The sequence below is a fragment of the Haliaeetus albicilla genome, chromosome 10 (assembly GCF_947461875.1).
Source record: "Haliaeetus albicilla chromosome 10, bHalAlb1.1, whole genome shotgun sequence".
In the NCBI taxonomy this organism is placed as follows: Eukaryota; Metazoa; Chordata; class Aves; order Accipitriformes; family Accipitridae; genus Haliaeetus; species Haliaeetus albicilla.
The window spans coordinates 11,153,973-11,174,132 of record NC_091492.1 but is presented as its reverse complement, the minus strand read 5'-3'; the positions used below and the strand labels follow the sequence as shown (position 1 = coordinate 11,174,132).

Below are 20,160 nucleotides of genomic sequence, written 5' to 3'. Positions count from 1 at the left end.
AGGAATCAGTCCAGAAGAACTGAGAGTTAACTGAAGACAGGCATGAATCAATTAAATAATGCAGTTATATAGAGGTGACTGGAACACCAACTGGGACACATTGTACTTAAAATAAACAAATAAACAAAACTGTTTTTTTTTTTTTAAAAAAGTCTAGAAACTCAAGAAGTAAAGCGCCTCAAAAAAATCAAGAAGTAAAGTAAAAAGCCTCAAAACCAATCCATAACAATTTACTGAATTGTGTTTAAATACCAGAAGTGTAGGCTGTGATTTTCAAATAGCACAGAAACCCTGGCATCTATTAAATTTCAAAGACAATTGTGAAAATTATTTTACCAAGGTATTTTGAAAATATTAGCCATTATCTCCTATATTCCCAAGAACTCATCAAATTCAGAGCTGTATCCTGAAAATGCAGGAGCATTCCAGTCAAGTAGGTCTAGAGTCATCACAGATAAGATAGGATGACTTAATGAATTAAAGGTGTGATGTCACAACAGCAGTATCTTTCTGTTATGAGAAACAAAATGTGCTTATGAAACAAATTTCACAAAACTAAATAATTTTTTGAAGACTATGAATTGTTAAGTAGTTTAAAAAAAAAAGAGTAAAACAGATACCTTGGCAGCCTTTAGCAAGATTTCCCTCTCTTGTTCATCCTTCCTTTGCTTTTCTAAACGCTCCAACTGTTCAAAAAACTTTAACTGTGATCGGACGTCTGTAGCTTGTTCATACCATTCATCATCCTGTAAAATAAGAACGTGTTAGAAAAACATGCATTTTCATCAAGCCTATGCATTTAAAGAGAATAGGTGTTATACATTAAAATCTTTCCATTGTACTAACAATAATTTTTATTCTTTTTTTAAGCTCAGGAGAATGAAGCCAGCCTATAGTTAATAATGCAGCTAGAATCTGATTATTTAATTAATATCTAAGCAAATTAAAAAACCAAGGATTGATTTATCAGCACCAGAGACATCAAAGAGTTAAAAAGAATAAACCCAACAGACTTACTGATTAAAAACCCCTAAGATGCTTAACTTTATTACTGAACAATCCTAGATATAGGATATAAGCATGGTTATAAACTGCAACTCCTGTATTTGTACTCATCTTGAACTAGTAACAGACATGATCAAGATGCAGCATTATAAAAGCATTAAAGCTAAAAGTTCAGTTGAAAATAAGCCTCTAATTACAATTAAAATAGAAGAACTTTATGACAAGTAAGAACATACAAGCTTTCCTAGTACCCAACAAACAATAAGAATTTATGACACAAGCTGCACGGGGAACACTCAGAATGTCAGTCAGAAAAATAAGTTATCCATATTACTTCCATCTCATTTATCTGCTTAATATCTTCCTTTTGACTGCAATGCTATGAAATGAAAGAAAACCATTAAGCAAGAAACATGCAGAAGACAATGAAAATGCTACGGTTCAATTGGAGACAACACTAAGGGGTTTTTTAAGAATCTGTTAAGATATAATTTTAAATGCATCTTTGGCTTAAAACAGACTAAGCCAAGTGTTGTCTTCTCAGACACCATCCTAGGCAGGAGGAAGGAGGGATTTAACACTGCTGAAGCTGATGAAGAATATTGGAAAGAAACAAGGACATTTTACTTTTAGTCCAATATAGTAGAATACATCCATCAATCAAAAGGAAAGATATAAGCGTAGGTAATACACAGGCATAGTGGCCTTTATGGTTTTTTAATCCATTTTTCTACCACAGTAATGTTGATTCTAGTCACAGATCCCAAGGATAATTTTCTTGCAAATGCCACATATCATTAGTCTAACTGTGACTCAGGTTTGGAAAACAGGTGGGCAAAGATACAATCCAAAGCTGTTTGACCAGGCTTTCACTCTCAAGGAAAACAAAAAAAACCCAACCCCAAAATCAAGCAAAAAAACAAACCAGAGCTACTCAATGTATATATATGCTAAAGAAATCTGAACACAGCTTAGACACAACACACAACTACGGTTATTGCCATCTTGTTTTTACACCAGTTTAACAACTATTAGCATCTTTGTTTTATCAAAAAAAGATATCTCATATTTATCAATAAAGATGTTTGATTTATTTGAATTTCAAACTGGTTTGCAGATTCTTATTTAAATTTCCCCCCGGTTTAAGGTATCTAAGTTGTTTCAATTTTCTTCAAGCATACATTCACTAACAATGGAATCAAGAGTAGCATTTTATCTTGAAATGTTCTTTTTAAAGAGAACACCATTGTTTAATTACAGTGACTTTACAGCTGAATTCTTTAGTTGCTGGTTTGCAACAAATTCTTAGCTTTTGTAAAATATTAGTATTGCTCACAGCCAAGGACATGTGAAGTTACTATAGATTCCTATATGTTGAAGCAACTTTGATCCAATCAATGGATACCTTGGTCAAAAAAAGGAGACATCAACAATCAAAGTCAGTCACAATGCATGAGCAGAAATAGCTTAACAAATACTCCACACTAGACACTTTAGCACAGAAGGGTGAAAACGTAATTCTACATACAAATTCTGTCACAGAGGAGGAAGATAGATCTGGCAAGCAGTGCTATCATCCCACCACTTTCTATTTGCTGAGCGAGACAAACCTGCGATTAGAACATGCTTTGCACAGAGAATGAACACAAAACACCCACGATGTGCTAAGAAAAAACAGCATCACACTGCATTGTTCTGTAACATACCTTTCTTTGCACACTTACTTTGTACGATTCCATTCGGTGCTGGGTTATCACTGTTACTTTTTCTATCACTGTTCTTAATCTGTTTTGTGTTGCGTGGGAAATAAAAGTAACCACCTCAGCTGGCACATCAGTAATTCCTAGTTTTTTAGCTAAAGCAAAAAACAAAACAAAATAGAATTAGCTTACACCCCGCAAAAAAAACCCCAAAACTCTAAAGAACATAGTTATAACTTCATTTTTCTGAACAGAAAAATAAGTGGTAGTGTTTTTATGTAGCTTTAGTGATACACTCATGACCCCTTGAAAAGTGTGACTATACTTTTAAGTTTGAAAGAGAAATCAGAGCATTTTTTTACCACTTAGAAAGTGTTTAAGAACAGATGTTTATCCTAGTATATTAAAACAAAGCATAACAGAGCACGAGACAATTTGAGTTCTCAGTTGTTCTACACAAGAAAAAGCAATTCCTTTATTTTCAGAAGCATTAGTGCAGATTAATTTCAGTGTCAATGAGATGAGGCTGCAGCCCAAAGCATACTGTTGCACACTTTAGCCTACACTATTGGCATACTACTGTTAATAAAAGTTCTTTAGAAAAAAACCCTCTTCATTGAATATGAAGAAATAAGTCAAATTAACAACAGTTATTTAAAAACACCCGTTGTGCCCCAAATGCTGCTAAAAGACATATTTGTAGTTATTTGATACTTTGTGCTGAGTTTATACGAAAAGCAAACACTCTACAGTCCAATTCCTAAATTCATCAAAATGATTGCTAAGTATTGGATATAAGTTTTTATATACACGAATATACACACTAATCTAAGCTATAGTCCTACAAAGACATGCATGTGAGCAGTCCCAGCGCGGCAGTTTTCTGGATAGAAAACTGCGCGTGCACACGGAGATACATGTATTTTGTATATAAACAAATCAGTAGTTCTGTTTTCTGTGGATTATTGGATTTGACCCACCATAAAAGAGTAAATACTCTGATTACACTGAATCAGTTTTCCACTGGACGAACAGGGGACTTCTAAAAACGTTTGTGAATACGTTTGTTCGTGGTACGTTAACGGGTAGGCAAAGCACTGCAGGAGATTTGTTTGAGAGTATTTTGGAAAGTGCTTCCCAAAGGGCTAATTACAGAAGTGGTCTTTGTTTGCGGGAGGGGTCCCTCAGCACATACGGAGGGACTGAGAGGCTTAAGAACGAGGATTTGTTCTGTGAAGCATTCCTATCGTTCCCTGGCCAAAGTCAAGCGCAAGAAACCATCACACGTCTAAAAAATGAAGACGAACAAGTGAGCAGTGGTCTTACATGGATGTATACTTCTGTTATTTTAGCGATGTGATCTGAGACGAACTGGCAGCGTTCAGCATCACCCTGGGCTTCTGTCAGGGCCGGGCTGGGGCCGCTCAATCACGGCGCGGCCGGGCGGGCGGACCGCCACCGCCGGCAGGGGGCACTGCGGCGGGGCCGCGCTGCCGGCCGCCGGGGCGAGGGGAGGCGAGGGGAGGCGAGGGGAGGCGAGGGGAGGCGAGGGGAGGCGAGGGGAGGCGAGGGGAGGCGAGGGGAGGCGAGGGGAGGCGAGGGGAGGCGAGGGGAGGCGAGGGGAGGCGAGGGGAGGCGAGGGGAGGCGAGGGGAGGCGAGGGGAGGCGAGGGGAGGCGAGGGGAGGCGAGGGGAGGCGAGGGGAGGCGAGGGGAGGCGAGGCGAGGGGAGGCGAGGGGAGGCGAGGCGAGGGGAGGCGAGGGGAGGCGGCGCGTCGTCGCTGGCCTGCCGGGAAGCGTGGAAGTAACACAGCCCAAAGTGAAAATTGCTCTCAATTCTGCTCGTCGGGACGGCTCTTACAGCTGGTTTTGTGCCACGCTGTACGAAAAAGATTACGTTTCCTGCAGCTCTCCCTCGCCCCGTCTCTTCCGCCGTGTTTGATCTGCCGTGCCTGTTTAAATGTGTGTTTTATTACATCACTACAGTACATCATTCCCACACCTCCCAGAGCTCAATCCGCGATGCCGTGCATTTCTGGTATTAATTTTTTTAATGATTCTTTGAAGTCGCTTCCTCTTAAACTAACTTAAGCCATCACTCGCTCCGCATTGTACACGTTACCTTAAGGACTTCAGCAATACATATGCATGCTTTTTTAACTGATTTTTGCTTTATCACGAAAAAAAAATTAAATCTTTCTTGGTGCCAAATTCATCCTCCGTAATCGAGATGGAACTCCGCTGAAGTTGCTGAAAGCTGAACGTATAACGGAAAGCAGACATATGCATTAAGATCCCAGTGCTGCGATTGTTACTTGTGCAAATTAAGTCCTTGAAGTCAGTAGTACTACTCATATTGGTAGGAGCTATTCGTGCAAGTCAGACTTGCAATATCAAGACCTATTTGAGCATGCACCATTTTATTATGCAAACATGTGGAAGCAAAGCTATCAATCAAAAAACCCTAGTCTGAAAGACAAAATGCAAGTAAGAAGGGAAATTTAATTAACTAGTATCCAGAAAAGAGGTTTGAGATGGAAAATTCTGCCAAGTATTCTAGGTAATGGTATGAATGAATAATTGTCAAGATAATAATTCTTTGAATTTCAGCAGTGTAACTACAGCTACCCAACTTCCCTGAACACACACAACCCTTCCATAATAAAGAACTATCACCATCTTGTGTTTTTCACAATAAAGGTTTTCCTAATTTTTAAGACTTTTGTTCTAAGTAAATTCAACCATTATATGGCTTGTTTCACCTATTCAGCTCTTGGGAAATTTATCCATCATCAAAGGACCATTCCCTGAGATGCCTGGTTCCTAAAGATTGTTGTCCTACATCCTCTTCATCAAGTCTCTGCAATATACTAGCAACTCTCTAATCCTGAAACCCCTCAACACAATATTCTCAAGTCCAGAAAACTACCTGGAGGTCAGTTATAAACGGAGTCCCTTAGGAGTCTGTCCTGGGACTTACCCTTCTTAATATGTGTCTCAGTGACCTGGAGCAGGAGACACAAAGCACCCTCATCACGTTTGCAGATGGCTGCCAGTCAGAAGGACCTGATGAGTGGGCCAACAGGAACTTCATGAAATTCAAGGACAAATGCAAAGCACTGCATCTGGGAAGGACTAAGTCTCTGCAACAAGACGGCCTGGGGACTGCCTACCAGGGTAGCAGCACTGATTGAAAGCACATGAGAGTCTGGTGGTCAGCAGGCTAACCAGGATTCAGCAGTGCATCCTGGTAACAAGGACGACTAACAGCACAGTGGGTTGTATCAACAGCAAAGTGGTAGGTTGACAGTAACCAATACATCAAGGGAAGCGATTATTCCTCTTCACTTAGCACTCAGCCCACACCTAGAATACTGCAGTCAGTTTTGGGTCACCCAGTACAAGAAAGAGAAAAACCTGAGTCCAGAGAAAAGTCACCAAGATGTTTATGGGGTTGGAGCGTATGACCTATATGAGGAAAACCTGAGGGTTCTTTATCCTGGAGAAAAGAAGGAGTGGGGGAGAGGTTATAGAGAAGATGGAGCCAGACTCTTTATTGAGGATGCCTGGAAGAAGAATGAGAAATAAATTCATAAACTGAAACAGCAGAGGTTTTGACTGGATATAGGGAAGAATTCTTCATTATGAACATAATTCAGTACTGGAACACTTTGCACAAAAAAGTTGTAGACTCTCCCACCTTCCAGGTTTTTAAGACTCAGTCAGACAATGCCCTAAGCAGCCTTGTCTGAACTTCAATGTTGACCCAGCTTTGAGCAAGAGGTTGGACCAGATGACCACTCAAGTTCTCTTCCAACCTGAGTGACTCAATGATCCCTGTCCTCCTGCATAGCTCCAACTTCCTCTCATACTCCTTATTACTGCACAACACCCTTAGTTCCCTCAGACATCTCGGATCACCCCCGGCATGTCTCCCAGTCCGTATTTGTCCAGCTTGCTAGCTGGGCACAGTCAGCTCACCCTGAGGGTAGCCTGGCCAGTCTGTGCAAGAGTGCTGACTGGCAGCCACTCAGACAGAAGAGCAAAGAAAAGGAAAAAACAGTTGATCTCCCTCTCAATTGGGACACACAGAGGGGTTATCTAGCTGCTGATTTATCAATGGATTCAAAAGTTACCTGAAGGGAGAGAGAAGGACGGTGAATAGACTGCTCAATCACTTAAGACTAGCTTTCTTTGGAAAACAGGCTAAGGAAGAAAGAATACAGAACAAATTTCCCCCAAAATGAATTAGCGTCAAGAAACCAGACTACAAAAAGACAAAAAGATAAATTTTTAAGAAGGCAACTTGTCATGCACAACATTCATCATGTGTGGATGCATCATCACATCTTCCTTGCTCTAAATTACATTAGTCAAAATCCTGTTAGCATAGGATGTCAGAAGCAGGGTGCATTCCAAAGCTGTATACTACATGAAGATTTGGCACTCTACTTAAATACTTGGATTATACTTGGGGCAAGGATGGGAAAATTACCAGTGTGCTCCTGAAACAACAATCTCATCTACACTTGGAAAGGCTGGCCTAGTTATACTTTCATAAACAGTCATGCATACCACCTTATTGATCTGCTGACTTATGAAAAGTTCTGATAAAATTGTTTAGAGATTGGTTTTTTTGCTTTCTGCTACTCAGAGAAAAGGCCAAATAGAAACTCAGTCTATGCAAAGGGCTAGAAACTGTTAATTTTCATATGTTTCTATATTAAAGTCTTAGTATTTTTTTTTGTTAACTGCTACATCTCCTCCTGAGTTTCATCCACTCTCATTTATAGAAAGCATACTGGAATTCTGTCTGCCATCAAAGGAAAGTAACACTGATCTCTACATAGGAAATTCCTGAGATATTCTTCTAGTCTGCATAATTACTTTTCCCAGTGTTAATACAGAAAGGCTTCTCTTCCCTTTGCAGGATTCCCTAGACTGATGATGATGTGAGAAAAGAAGTATAATTTATAGTTTTAAGAAATGTGTATATATAAATATATTTTATAATACTATACATACTTAATTGTATCACAAAACACAAATATCCTCAATGTATTATCCATCTTTCTAACCAAGTGACTGAACAGTGGCTTCATCTACAGATATTTAGATCCTAGCATTCTGGATTCTGATCTTAATTGCACCATCTGATCACTGCAATAGTAAGTCATAATATATACACTTACATATGTACAGAGACACAAAACCCAAAGAGAAAATTAAGATTAAACAAAAAAATTAACTTATTTCTATCAACAGACTGCTATCATCTCTCTTTTGTTAAAAAAGTTGAACTTGTTTCTGTCATTTAGGTGATGTTCTTATTGTGCTTTAAGTTTGATAACGTGGCCATCTTAACTTGCAGTTTTGTGACCAAAATTCTGCATTTAAAGCAGTAAGGAGCCATATATTTAAAACATCAAGAAATGTGCAATTTGAAAAAAGTTGCTTGATTTATATAATATATTCGTTAAATTTGGACATTTTTTATAACAAGTATATGCTTCAAGTCTTTAAAATTACTTTAGTGATGTAATTCTTCACTTCTCCTAGAGCTATGATAAAAACATCATCAAGGATAACAACAAAAATGGAGCCAGAGCAAAGCAATGCTCCAAGCTATAGTTTTAACCAATCTCTCCACTTGAATTTGAGTTTTTAAGATTTTTAAAGACATAACTAAGGCCACATTCTTCATTCAAGTGTTCTTGCCAGGTCTCTACTACACCAGAACTGTACAAGACCATCAAGAATTCAGGACTGATTGCACGAACACTTCAATTCTTTGTGGCAGGACTCCAGTTCAACACATCCTCAGAAGCATCAAATGCTACTAAAGCAGTCAGTTGAGTCACACTATCCTATATGAAAAATACGAAGGATCACAAATTAATATCCCCAAAGTAAGCAAATTTCTAATTTGCCAAGCACTTATAGAACAACACAATAAAGCCTGCCTACATGTTAATTCATAATTGCATGTTTGGAAGCTTTAATAGCAAACCGTGGTTCAATCAGCATTTAACAAGGATCTACAGTATACGAGACAGCATGCAAAGGAAGTGTAAGTGTTAGAATATTTTTATATTCTATTTTAAAGTTTGAGATATTATTGCAATAGAATTTCTATAAAGTTAGAACTTGTATAAGTCCCAAAAACCTTAAGGGGAAAAAACATTCAGCAATATTATTCTGATATTGGCATATGTGTCACTAGCACAAGATTGTTTTTTACAAACATAAAAGCACCTAAACCTTGTCATTGAAAACTTTCTGGTCCCAAGAAGTGAAAATTCTGAAGACTGCTATCATCTGCTTAGCTATCTGAAAGGTATTGGCTTTGCTGCACTTTAAAAGTTTAATTATATTTTATTGATCAAACAAACTGAAACAAATCATAAGAATACTGCCCTATTTGAGAAGCAGAAGAAAAATACTATCTTTGCAGATAGGCTCTCAAAGAATCAAAAAGTTACTTTAATAATTTATACTTTAAGAGGACTGACAGGATTGAGATCAAAGATAAAAAAAATTGTTTGTAAAACATTAGGTCTTACTCTGATTATTGATGTGATAAATTATTGAGCGCCTGTATAAAATCTCTTTACGTTTACACTTAAAACAGAAAAACCTTGAAGAACTGGTTTTAAACAGTTAAACAGCATGTATTTAGGGCTTGAATTTGTCTTGTCCTTCAACAGAAACTTTAGGAGAGTGCATAATTAGTCTCTATTTGCCCTAATCACAGGTCAGCCAGAAATGCAGAAAGCACTCTCTGCTATCGTCTTAAAACCAGGAGCAACTTCTTAAACTTTAAATTCTGTGCATGAAATATTGGCCCAAGATGCAACTGGAACCAGACTTCTTAGGTCCAGGCCTCATGTGCTGTTATAGCTGCCTTGCATACTAAAAGATGGAAACAAATCACAAAAGTCCCCCGTCCCCCCCCCGCCTTGAATCTGGGACACTGAAAGTTTAAACTTTTATTTAACCTCATTAACAGCATCAGATCTAGAATAATGCAACAAAGATGCATCTGGTCATATCTACCTATCTACCTCATCCCCATAGCACAGCAAGTACTAGGCTGTGCCTTGGATTCCATCTACAATTCTAGGCTCAAGCCCCCTTCTTCTTTCATCCCAACAGAACCATCACAGTTTTACATGCCCAAGTCCCTCTGCAATCCTTCCCATCAGGAAAAGCAAGGTATTGGAAAAACTACCACTTGAATTTCTGCAGCCTTCCAAACTATGCAATTCCATTCCTCTGTTTCAATAGCATAAGGGAAACTGATGATTTTATAGTTCTGCTGTATGTGTCAGCAGTGAAATATTTAAAACACCTTAATCTCTGTAAAATTACATGTAATTAAATACAACATGATCAGTTAAGTAGTGACAGTTCAAGACTTACGCTATACAGGAACTTCTGGAGACTAACAGCTGAAAAAATTGGGGGGGCAGGGGAGAGCAGTTCACCTTATAAAACTAGACAAGCAATTTTTGCATGTCCTAAGACACACCATGTGTGGTCTCTCCAGAAAGCAGGTCATGAAATCAACAGAAAGCAATAGGTGCTTTGTCTAATACTATTATATTGATAATTCTAAACTGAGCAACACCATTTAACCATCAGGCTGACTAAACACAACAGGGAAACTTTAATGCACTAAGGGCCCTTGGCATCCTGAGGAACTGTAAATGGCAATTATTGAACTTACTTGTCCCAACCTAATCAGGTGGGACTTAAGAACGGGATATGTCTCCCATATAGCAGTGTCCTCAGCCTACAAAGTAATCCATCAATACTGCATTCATACTGCTATCAAGGGAAAACCCAATCTTAAATACTAAGCTAGAGAACGGGGGATGGAACACAACAAAGGAAAGAATTCAGGAGTTTTTTGGGGTACAAAATACCCTGGGGTTGTGGGGGGGGGGGGGGGGGGGGCTTACCAGAGCCCCAGAGAGACTTTAGGTATTAAAAACTGAAGGAAAAGCTTGTTAAACAGAGCAATAGTGCAAACAACTAGCTCTGATGATTAGGATTAGAGATTCTTAGGGGTATAAGACAACCTGGTGATCGCAGGCAAAAGAAACAGTATGATAATTTTAGTTTTAACTTTCTGTTTTCAGTCCTTTAAATAGAAGCTTCACTTTAAGTCTTACTAACTAAATGCATAAATAATTTAATAAATGTTGACTTGCTGTACTGTTAAGCCTATCCAGTGCTGGAAGACAGGACAAAGAAAGGAGAAACCAAAAAACTTTAGTTGCTACCTTCACAAAAACAGCCAATCCAAATGAAGTCGTTGGAGCAGGCGCCCCTGAGGAACCTATAACCTGGAGTGTGTTTAGGGAAGCCACAGGCTAGGGAGTGCTTCCTGCCAAACTACAAAGAATCAGTGCCAAGTGCTTTGAGATTTGGTAAATGATTCCCTCTAGCAGGTACAAACCAGCACCCCTCTGTGAGGGGGCAGATGGCCAAGACATATTCCACAGCTCCAAACCAGCCTTGAACTGGAATGGCAAAGATTTTGTAAACCAGTATCTGATATACACTATACTTCCAGCTCACCTTCATATGTAATAAACTGACTCTGTTAAAGAGAGTGACTTTTTATCACCATGTAATTGTTATTTACAAAATAACGGAAGACCCTACGTTAATTACTTCAGTGAGCTTGTTTGTAAAAGAACATTTCTCCTCTCATAGGATAAAAATTATTTCATGAGCCAGCTTCTGGATAAAAGTGGATAGTCTTCTTGAGAACTCAAGACTTGCTGGGTGCAGTATTTGTTCTGTAATTCTTCAGAACTACCCACCTTGAGATGATTCCCCAGGAAGCATTTTGTGAAATTGAGAAACTGGTGAAACATCAGTTACTTTTAAAAAATAAATTAATAAATCCCAAACTTACAGATTAAAATCCTCAAAATACATAACCATTTTCATTGCAAGACACAGTAGAAAAAAAGATAACCAGCCATACTATAGTGTAATGTAACCTAAAGGAATAAAAATTCTGAATAAATATTACACAAATTTTAATACTCTCTTCTCCTCCTGCTCCCTTCGAAGTAAATGCCAACCAAATTATTTTAGCCAAGTAAGATTCAACTAAGACTCATAAGTTCTGTATTGTGAATGCACTGGTACAAAACCACTCATAAAGCTTGTTCCAGGTACTCTAGTGGATTTAACTTATTCAGTACAAACTATACTATACCAAATAGTTATGTATTTCTATAATTGTATAAAAAGTTAAGAAAAGCTATACTGGGTAATACAGTCTGGCATCCTTTCTCTAACAGCAGTAACGGCAGATGCTGCCAGAAGACTATTTAAAAAAAAAAAAAGCATGCAGTGATAACTATGCAACAATATACAGCCTAGAACCATCCTAAGTTAGAGGATCTTACCTTTCTCTCTATTAGGGCAGGATGGAATTTTTTTCCCCCATTAATTTTTCAAGTAATTTTTTGAACCTGCAACATCCTAAAACAAAGAGTTCTACAACTTAACTACTCACGTGGCAAAAAAAGAGCCCTTTTTGCTTGTTTTGAACTTTTACCTTCTAATTTCATTTGGTATCTCTAAATCTCGTAAATGGAAAACCAGAAAAATAGCTCCATTCTAGGGGGTCATGTTGGTATTATTATTTTAACACAACAGAGCCAGAGAAATAGTTGTATCCATGCAAAAATCTACGTGTAACGCAGGCCAAAATGTCTGATCCTATTTTCCATGCTGATTTGAAGCTCTTTGGCAAGTCAGTGGGATTCAGGGCAGGACAAGAAAACTCATCAAGTAGAAAAAATATTTCTCAAGAACCCTACTTAACCGTACTTATACAATTACTGTTTTGTGATGAAAGTCATGTAAGAATGACAAAAAAAAAAAAAAAAAAGCCTTCACTTCTCTAAGAATTCTCAACCAGGTGGGTAAGTCTGAAAACCCACACATAATTCATACTTTTTGGCAAAAAGAAAGAACTAATTTGAGAAAAGGTCTGACCTAAAATATATATAACCAGACAATCCAGTTTCCAAAATTCTGTCTCTAAGCTAGATAATTAAACAGCTGAAAGGTAGCTATTAATCATCCCTATGAGTCTTTTTATTATCCTCAGTGGTTTGTCTCTAACAGAACCAAGCCAGTCACCAAACAACATTATGCACAGGTATGTGGAGGTTTGGAAAATGGAAGGAGTTGCCACAAATCATGGAAGCATGAACATATGAGCAGTGCATCTAGGAGAAGAGAACACTTGGTATTCAGATGGCAAGGAAGCCTTAGAACCTGGTTAGAGAGGACAGAAAGAACATAAACTCTGAAGGGACAGAAGCTACTACTATTAATCTTTTCCCTATTTTTTTTCTGTAACTAAACTGTATAATACCTGATTTATTTTTTTTAAGAAATCAAAATCTCAATGTGCTAAGGAAACATGTTATCCTTAATTTTGATGTTTAATTCCTTCTCTTTTAATAATTCCTCTTTAAGATTATTTGTGTGCAATTTCATGTGTATATCCTAAAAGAAGGGTGGATGCTGAAGTTATCAAAAGGGAGGCACTGAAGGCCAAAGAATTTTTGAGAACTACATCCAGATCCTACCCTGTAACCCTAGTAATCTGTGCTGCAGCGACTGAACAGTGCGAGGAAAATGTAAAAGACAGAGGAGGGGATGAGAACTGAAATAGATGCAGGTCTCAACAAGTCAAATGAGAATATACAGATTACAGTTATATGATTATTTTTACAACCTTAGTTTTCTCAAAACATAAATACAATACAACATAATAAGCATGTCCAAAGACATTCAGGAACATCCAAGAATAAACACTGAGTAACTGTAGAGAATGGGAAAATATGTTCACTATTTTTATGAATAATAGTACATGCCTCAACGTACTTTTGTGTTTGGTTACTCACTACAGAGTCAAATCAAAAGAGATTGTCAGAGGGACCAGATGAGAAAGAACTAATATGGCAATGACACCAGTAACAGTCCTTAACAAAACAATAGAGAAGTCATTAGCTGGGGATTTATCCCCTACCTGTTTTCATGCAGGCTAGAAGAATGTGCTTCTTGGGCTAAGCCCAAGATCAAAAGATACTAAACCATTACAGGACCTCAGGCTTAAATACAGACCTCAGGCTTAAATACAAGAAGTATATGATTATGACAGTATGCCAGGTGAGACAGAGATGGAGAAGAACTGTTGTAACAGAGATGACAAACACATGTGGAGGCACAGATGCCAGCATCCTGTAACGTAGTCCTTGCAGTAACAGAACATTCAATCACATCCACACAAGGACTAGAAGGAATACCAAGTATAAGAATTTGCCTACATGCTTCTGTTCTTTTAAAACAACTTCTGCAAATAATGCAGACATTTTGGCAAATTTTTTTCTGGAGAAATCATCCTTCTGCACTATAAGTCTTGTTGGTGACATGTCTGAAGAGGTATCACAGTTGTCCACTACAAGCCTGATGCCAGGCAGACTAGCTCAACACAAGGCCTCATCTTAAGGAGGTGGGATGGCCATGTCAGCTGGAAAGGATATGCACAAACAATATAGAAAATTATAAAGGATACCAGAAGGGTAGACCAAAGACCATAACCTGAATTTCAAAATGTCAGCACCTTCATCTGTGTATGTCCAGGATTAGAGGAAAAGTTGTCAAGATCAGGACATTGTGCCACATTCATTAATACCAAATCCGTGCATCACCAAATCGTCCCTCACAACAAAATTTATCCAGATCAGACATGGTCATTTGATTTTGTCAAAATAGCTGTAGTTTATGTTAGTCGATATTAAAGTCTCATTTCTACACTGTGCAAGAACAGATGGTTCATGGTGCCTCATCTGGCACAACATCCAGTATTGCAGCTACGTCCTTGAAAACAAATACCCCTTCGTTACTAGTAGAATGTCTTTGTACCAGTTCAACACTTTGCAACATTAGGCTGTGACTTATTTTATTTAACGCTAGACACTGCAGAACTGGAAAACTGGTTAAACCACAGACCAACACTCTCCATATTACAAGCACTGAAAAAAAAAGTGTCAAATCGCCAATGAATTATAGTAGAATCTGGACTTTGTATGCATCAGACTCAGCAACATGAAGGCAGCTAACGAATGCAATTCAAACTCATGGGAGAAAGAAAGACTAAAGTGACGTTTATGAGGTTTTTCAATAATTTTAAGAAATGAAAACATTACAACCTTAGTATGAGCAGCAGGATTGCCAAATAAACGTAATGAACAATCATTTCAACATATTTTAGACAATATTACCTTTTACTTTTCCCCCCTTAAACGATCCTTGAGGATGCTGCTCACTGATCAATGACTTCCTCCTCCACAAAGACGTTCCAACATGTGTTGAGAGTTGGGGACATTAGTACCACCTCTAGAGCATGGAGTTTGCCTACAGGGATAATGTAAGTCAGCTTTATTGCAATATTGAATGGTTCTCTAAGGTTTTCTTTTTATTGTTCTTATTTTACATCCAATATTTATTACCAGAAATCTCTTTATGAGATGGACTTTATAAATTAATCTGGCAGACAATGCATCTCCACAGAATGATGATCTTAATTTTACTTTCCTTTAAAGAGACCAAGAAATTTAAGCCATTCAATTCCCAGATACAAACTTATTCTGAGGCTGGGCAACATATTTTGGTAGGCCCTGAAGGCCAGAACTGCCTTCCAGAAATAGCAAGACCTTTTAAAGAAGGCTCTTCCACTACATACATAACACAGAAGCAAGGTATTATGGTGAAAACAGAACTTGAATTCTCCAAATATTTCTGGGAGCAAATAGTATGGTCATGCTCTCAGTTCAACTGGAGTAAAACCTTTGAAAATGATGCCTGAAGAAACAGCTTCATTTTCTTCACAAATAATCATAGCTTGAACATATCTACATTTATTTTAAGAAATTACTGCTTGATGAAATAACATCAGTTCTGGCACATAGAGGTGATACTGCTAAAAGCACAACTCAGATTCTGTAGTGTTGCAGAACCAATAAGATTAATAAAAAGAAAACCTTAGAAATACACAAAAAATATTGAACAGAAGCTGCCCTACCTTTCACAGAAAGGCAGACTCCAAGCTCTCAGGTGGTACTGAAGTTACCATTCCAACACACGTTGGGACATCTTGTAGAACAGGAAGTCTGATCATGGACCTATTAAAGAAAGAACAACAATACAGTTTAACATTCTGCTGAAATATTTACTAGTTATGTTTATTTGGCAACACTGCTGCTGATACTAAGATGGGAATGTATTCCCACCTTTTTTGAAAAGGAAATAATAAATGTAAATAACATATAGTTGTCTTCTAATATTGTAACATTAGCAACCAATTAAGTTGGAATATAAAACCAGATTCTCTATTGAACATGTACAATAAACTCCCATCGCAACATAAGAAACTAAATTATCACAACTATGAACATTGATAAGAACACTGGGAGCAGTGCACACCTAATCTGAATAAAATTTCTAGCAAATTGCTTGTTTTATACTAATGAAAAAAAACCAACCTAACTCTGCACTAAGTTACAGAACTATTCCAGATGTCAGAATGTAAATACATCTCTACACCTGCCACATCTCTGCAGGTGACATACTGAAGTTTATAGGAACTGGAGAAAGTCAACTTTTTAGGCATGCACAGTAACTTGTAATTTGGATTATACAATACCTAACATGACTTTGTTCCTGAGAAAAAGCAACTAAATCACAGAAAACAACACTCTAGCTACAGTTCAAGTGGACTAAGCATGTCATTAGGACAATGCACGACTTCAAAATGCTACTTAAGAACAAGTATGTGTTAGAACTATCTCCAAACACAATCAAGAGTTATGTCCACAGGTGTTTAAGGTCATCCTGACAGAAAGATGCTGGTGGAAAAACTGATATTAAAAGTAATATTTCAGTTTGAAGACAAATAAACTCATGGATAAAAAGTTAAAAAGTCAACAATGAAAACGACTAAGTCACATCAACAAAAAGTGCAGTGAAAACAAAAAATTATGTTCACAGGCAATATGATAGCTCAGAATTTCAGAATCCACAACAACTGTAATCTAAGCAGCTATAAAACCCCTCTAAAATAAACCAACCAGAGAAATAAGTATACTTTTATGTTAGAACTGCTCTGTGTATGAAAGAGCAATCATCAGTAGTACAGTTTCATCTCATTCAAACATGAATACAACTGTTGACAAACAAACAGATGAAACGGGGATGACAGAACGACTCTTATTAAACTAATAACAAATGCTTCAAATAGAGGCTCTGAAATCTACTGGCCTGGTTCCATATGAAGGATATCCCAATCAGTTTTTAGATGGTTTAGCAATAGAAAATGCCCTCTAGAGTATTCAAATATTTATTTAAAATATATACATATGCATACAACTGGGCTGCCACTGTGATGCCACATAGTAGATTCAATACACTCCAGAATACAGAAAACACAGATAAGCTATTTTCTTATGTTTTAACATGCATTTTTATAGCAGACATGCAATTCAAGTGTGACTGAACAAAGATAGAATCAAGGCAGAACAATGATCAATATTTCATCAGACAGATTTTAAAGTATTTTACATGTAAAACAACAAAAAGGTAACCTATAAATTATGTTGAGCCTAACCCTACAACTGTTACATTGACAGAGACAGTAGCTTATTACTATCAAGCCAAGCTTCTCTGAAGCTATTTTAAGGAAGACTAAGCCTTTTAACTACTGGACCAGGAGAATGTGGATTCATCAGCACATTTTCAAGCTTCACAATAATTGGCCTGCACCACTATGTGTGTTCCAGCCTAGAAATCTATTTGGATGAAGCAAGAGAATCCAATACTGATTTTGTGTTAGGAAATGTTGCAGGTGTATGCTGTGCTGTCAATGTAAGACCTTTTCCAAAGGAAATTTATAACAATGCTAGATAACAGACATGAATACAGTATTTCGTAAAATCATGCTATAGAAAAATTGATTTCCTAATACAGATGTAAAAATAATTCTGAATGAATGTGAGATAAAAATATTGATGATTCTCCAATACATTTTTATCATACACATTTAAGTAAAAATAATTTGAAAATACAAGATGGACAGTTAAAATGTATTCAATATAGCCAAACCAGTCCCACATTTCTTAGAATGTCACATTTGTAATTATTCTGTTCAGCCAGTGCTCTTAACAATAAAAACTGAAGTAGAAAAATTGGGTGAAGAACACTGAAAGTGAAGAGAAAGAGAGAAAGAAACAATCTAAGTCAAAGAATACATTATGCCAAACTTATTTTTCATTATTATTGCATTAAAACACTTAATTTATGGTTAAGATTCTCCACAAGTGATGAACTTTTAGGGATGCCAAGTAAAAGCAAAACGGCATCATCTGGTTGTTGAAGAAATCAGTCAGAATTAAAACAAAAGCTGTGGGAATTAATAAGCTGCTGCAGATTCTAAGGTTGTGAGGATATCATGCTCTTTTGACCACAAAATATAAAGCAACGTTTTTTGGAACCACTAGTGGAGGTTCTAGAGACCACCAACTCTCAGTCAAAAGACTTCTCAGGAAAGCATGCAACATACCTGTTCCCTTTTTCTATGGATTTAGTTATCAGGCAATATAAAAACAATCACCTTTTACCCCATCCTTCACTATGCCCTGCTACCTTTCACTAATACTAAATACAAAATACAGTGCAGCCTAACTTTTATCTGCTCTCAGAAACTATACTGTAATAATTTCTGAGTCAAGGAGTTTTTCTTTTTACAAGATAGTTACAAACCAGAGAAAACTGTCATGCTTAAAACAACCTGCTAAGTCATATTGTTTTATTCACTGAAGTGTTGCCCCTTTTGGAGAAACTCAGAATGTCAAAAACTAGCTTCTAGAACCTAAACAATACAGCATTCTTACCTACCAAGAAACAGCTTATGAATGAATAAAAGTGAAACAATTACAAATTATTAAGCTTTTTTTCTTGTCTTTCCCATAAACCACATGAAAAAGCTAGGATTTTTCAGCATTATTTACCTGTGACAGTCTAATCAGTTTATCTCACCTTTAAAGAATTACTACTCATTTTACTAATAAAGTTAAAGACCTAGAAAGTTTTAAGAGTTTGTATACACATCAGCATGCACATGTGTGGAATGACTGCTGGAGATGATTTATTGATATGTGTCCCCCCCGCTTAAGGGAAGGTAAACCTCCAGGGTGGAATGCGGTGGATATAGCAGAAATCTGTTCCATAATAATTCGCTAAGCAACATAACCTGCAACCTTAGATCTTAGCAACACCAGGGGAGCTTGGTATGCTGACTCTGAGAAAAACAACACAGAGGGTGGAGCAGAGTGATGAAGAACATCAACTTCTGCCTCTCAACTTCCCCAAAAGAGAAACAAAAGCCTTACAACTCTTTGCATGCTTCACTGTGCTGTGCTGTCATGTAGAAAGATCAGGGTTTCAAGTTTTATGATCCTGAATGGAATAGCAAAAGCAATACATTATCTGCTAAGAAATACCCACAAAATACCCACTCTTGATTTTGCATCAAAGAAGAATTTGAAACAGTCACAGACCCGTCTTCCTACATGAACAAATGGCAATGATTACCAGCCAAAGATGACTAGATACAAAATTGGATAAGGAAACACGTGGGAAGTGGATGAATATCTTTGCATTAATTACCTTTCAGTTACTTCTTCCATTTAAAAGGATCAATAATAATATTAGTCATTTAGATTTAAAATAAACTGTGGATGGTAACACTGCCAAGTTACAGTAGAGATAAGAACGTACAATATATTAAGAAACCTCTTTCACTGTAACTTTGAGGCATTTGGCTGGTGGTTACTGCCAAAGACTGAGTAGCATCTGCTCTCACTTTAGCAGTTTATATTCTGACTCTGGTGAATGGAAGCACAATCTCTGAAACAGCCTTTGGGGAACACTACTGAGTTGCTCGACAGAGCTCACACTCAGAAAAGAGAGAAGGAGATTAGTATTACAGAAAACTTGAAAGATCTAGCTTCTGAGAAAGGAGAGAAGAACAGTTTCCTAATACTGTACATACCGCAAATCTCTCTTACTAAAACATTAAAAACATGCCCTAAAACTAAAGTGATCATTAAATATGAAAAGATTTAAAGGCAGAAAGTAAGGTCTGTTTAAGTTGTATTCAGGTAAAATTAAGAAAAAACAATGTATTTTATCTCATTCATCAACAGGCATAACCAAAACAGAAGAATGAGGGGACACATAACATTCTTTTTCCTAATGTGCTTGAGAAGGTGACAGCCTCCTTTGCTTAGTCCTGGTGCACCTAGGCCCAGCAACATATGGTAAGACCGAGTTTTGTTGTGAACTTACAATGTTGTTATT

At 37.3% G+C, this 20,160-nt stretch overlaps 1 protein-coding gene across 3 annotated transcripts in view; it reads right to left on the bottom strand.

The window, feature by feature from the left end:
- LOC104323513 (transcription initiation factor TFIID subunit 4) overlaps positions 1-20,160 on the bottom strand; it is a 152,468-nt gene that overhangs the window by 80,806 nt on the left and 51,502 nt on the right. For 2 of the 3 annotated variants that reach the window (XM_069793461.1, XM_069793460.1), the window contains exons 11-12: positions 2,730-2,860; positions 621-746 (exon numbers count right to left, since the gene is read on the bottom strand). In XM_069793461.1, the coding sequence (XP_069649562.1) occupies positions 621-746; positions 2,730-2,860 (257 nt within the window). Of the gene's footprint in view, positions 1-620; positions 747-2,729; positions 2,861-15,029; positions 15,163-15,829; positions 15,930-20,160 lie in introns of those variants that run through there. The other variant, XR_011326489.1, reaches the window with a different exon arrangement.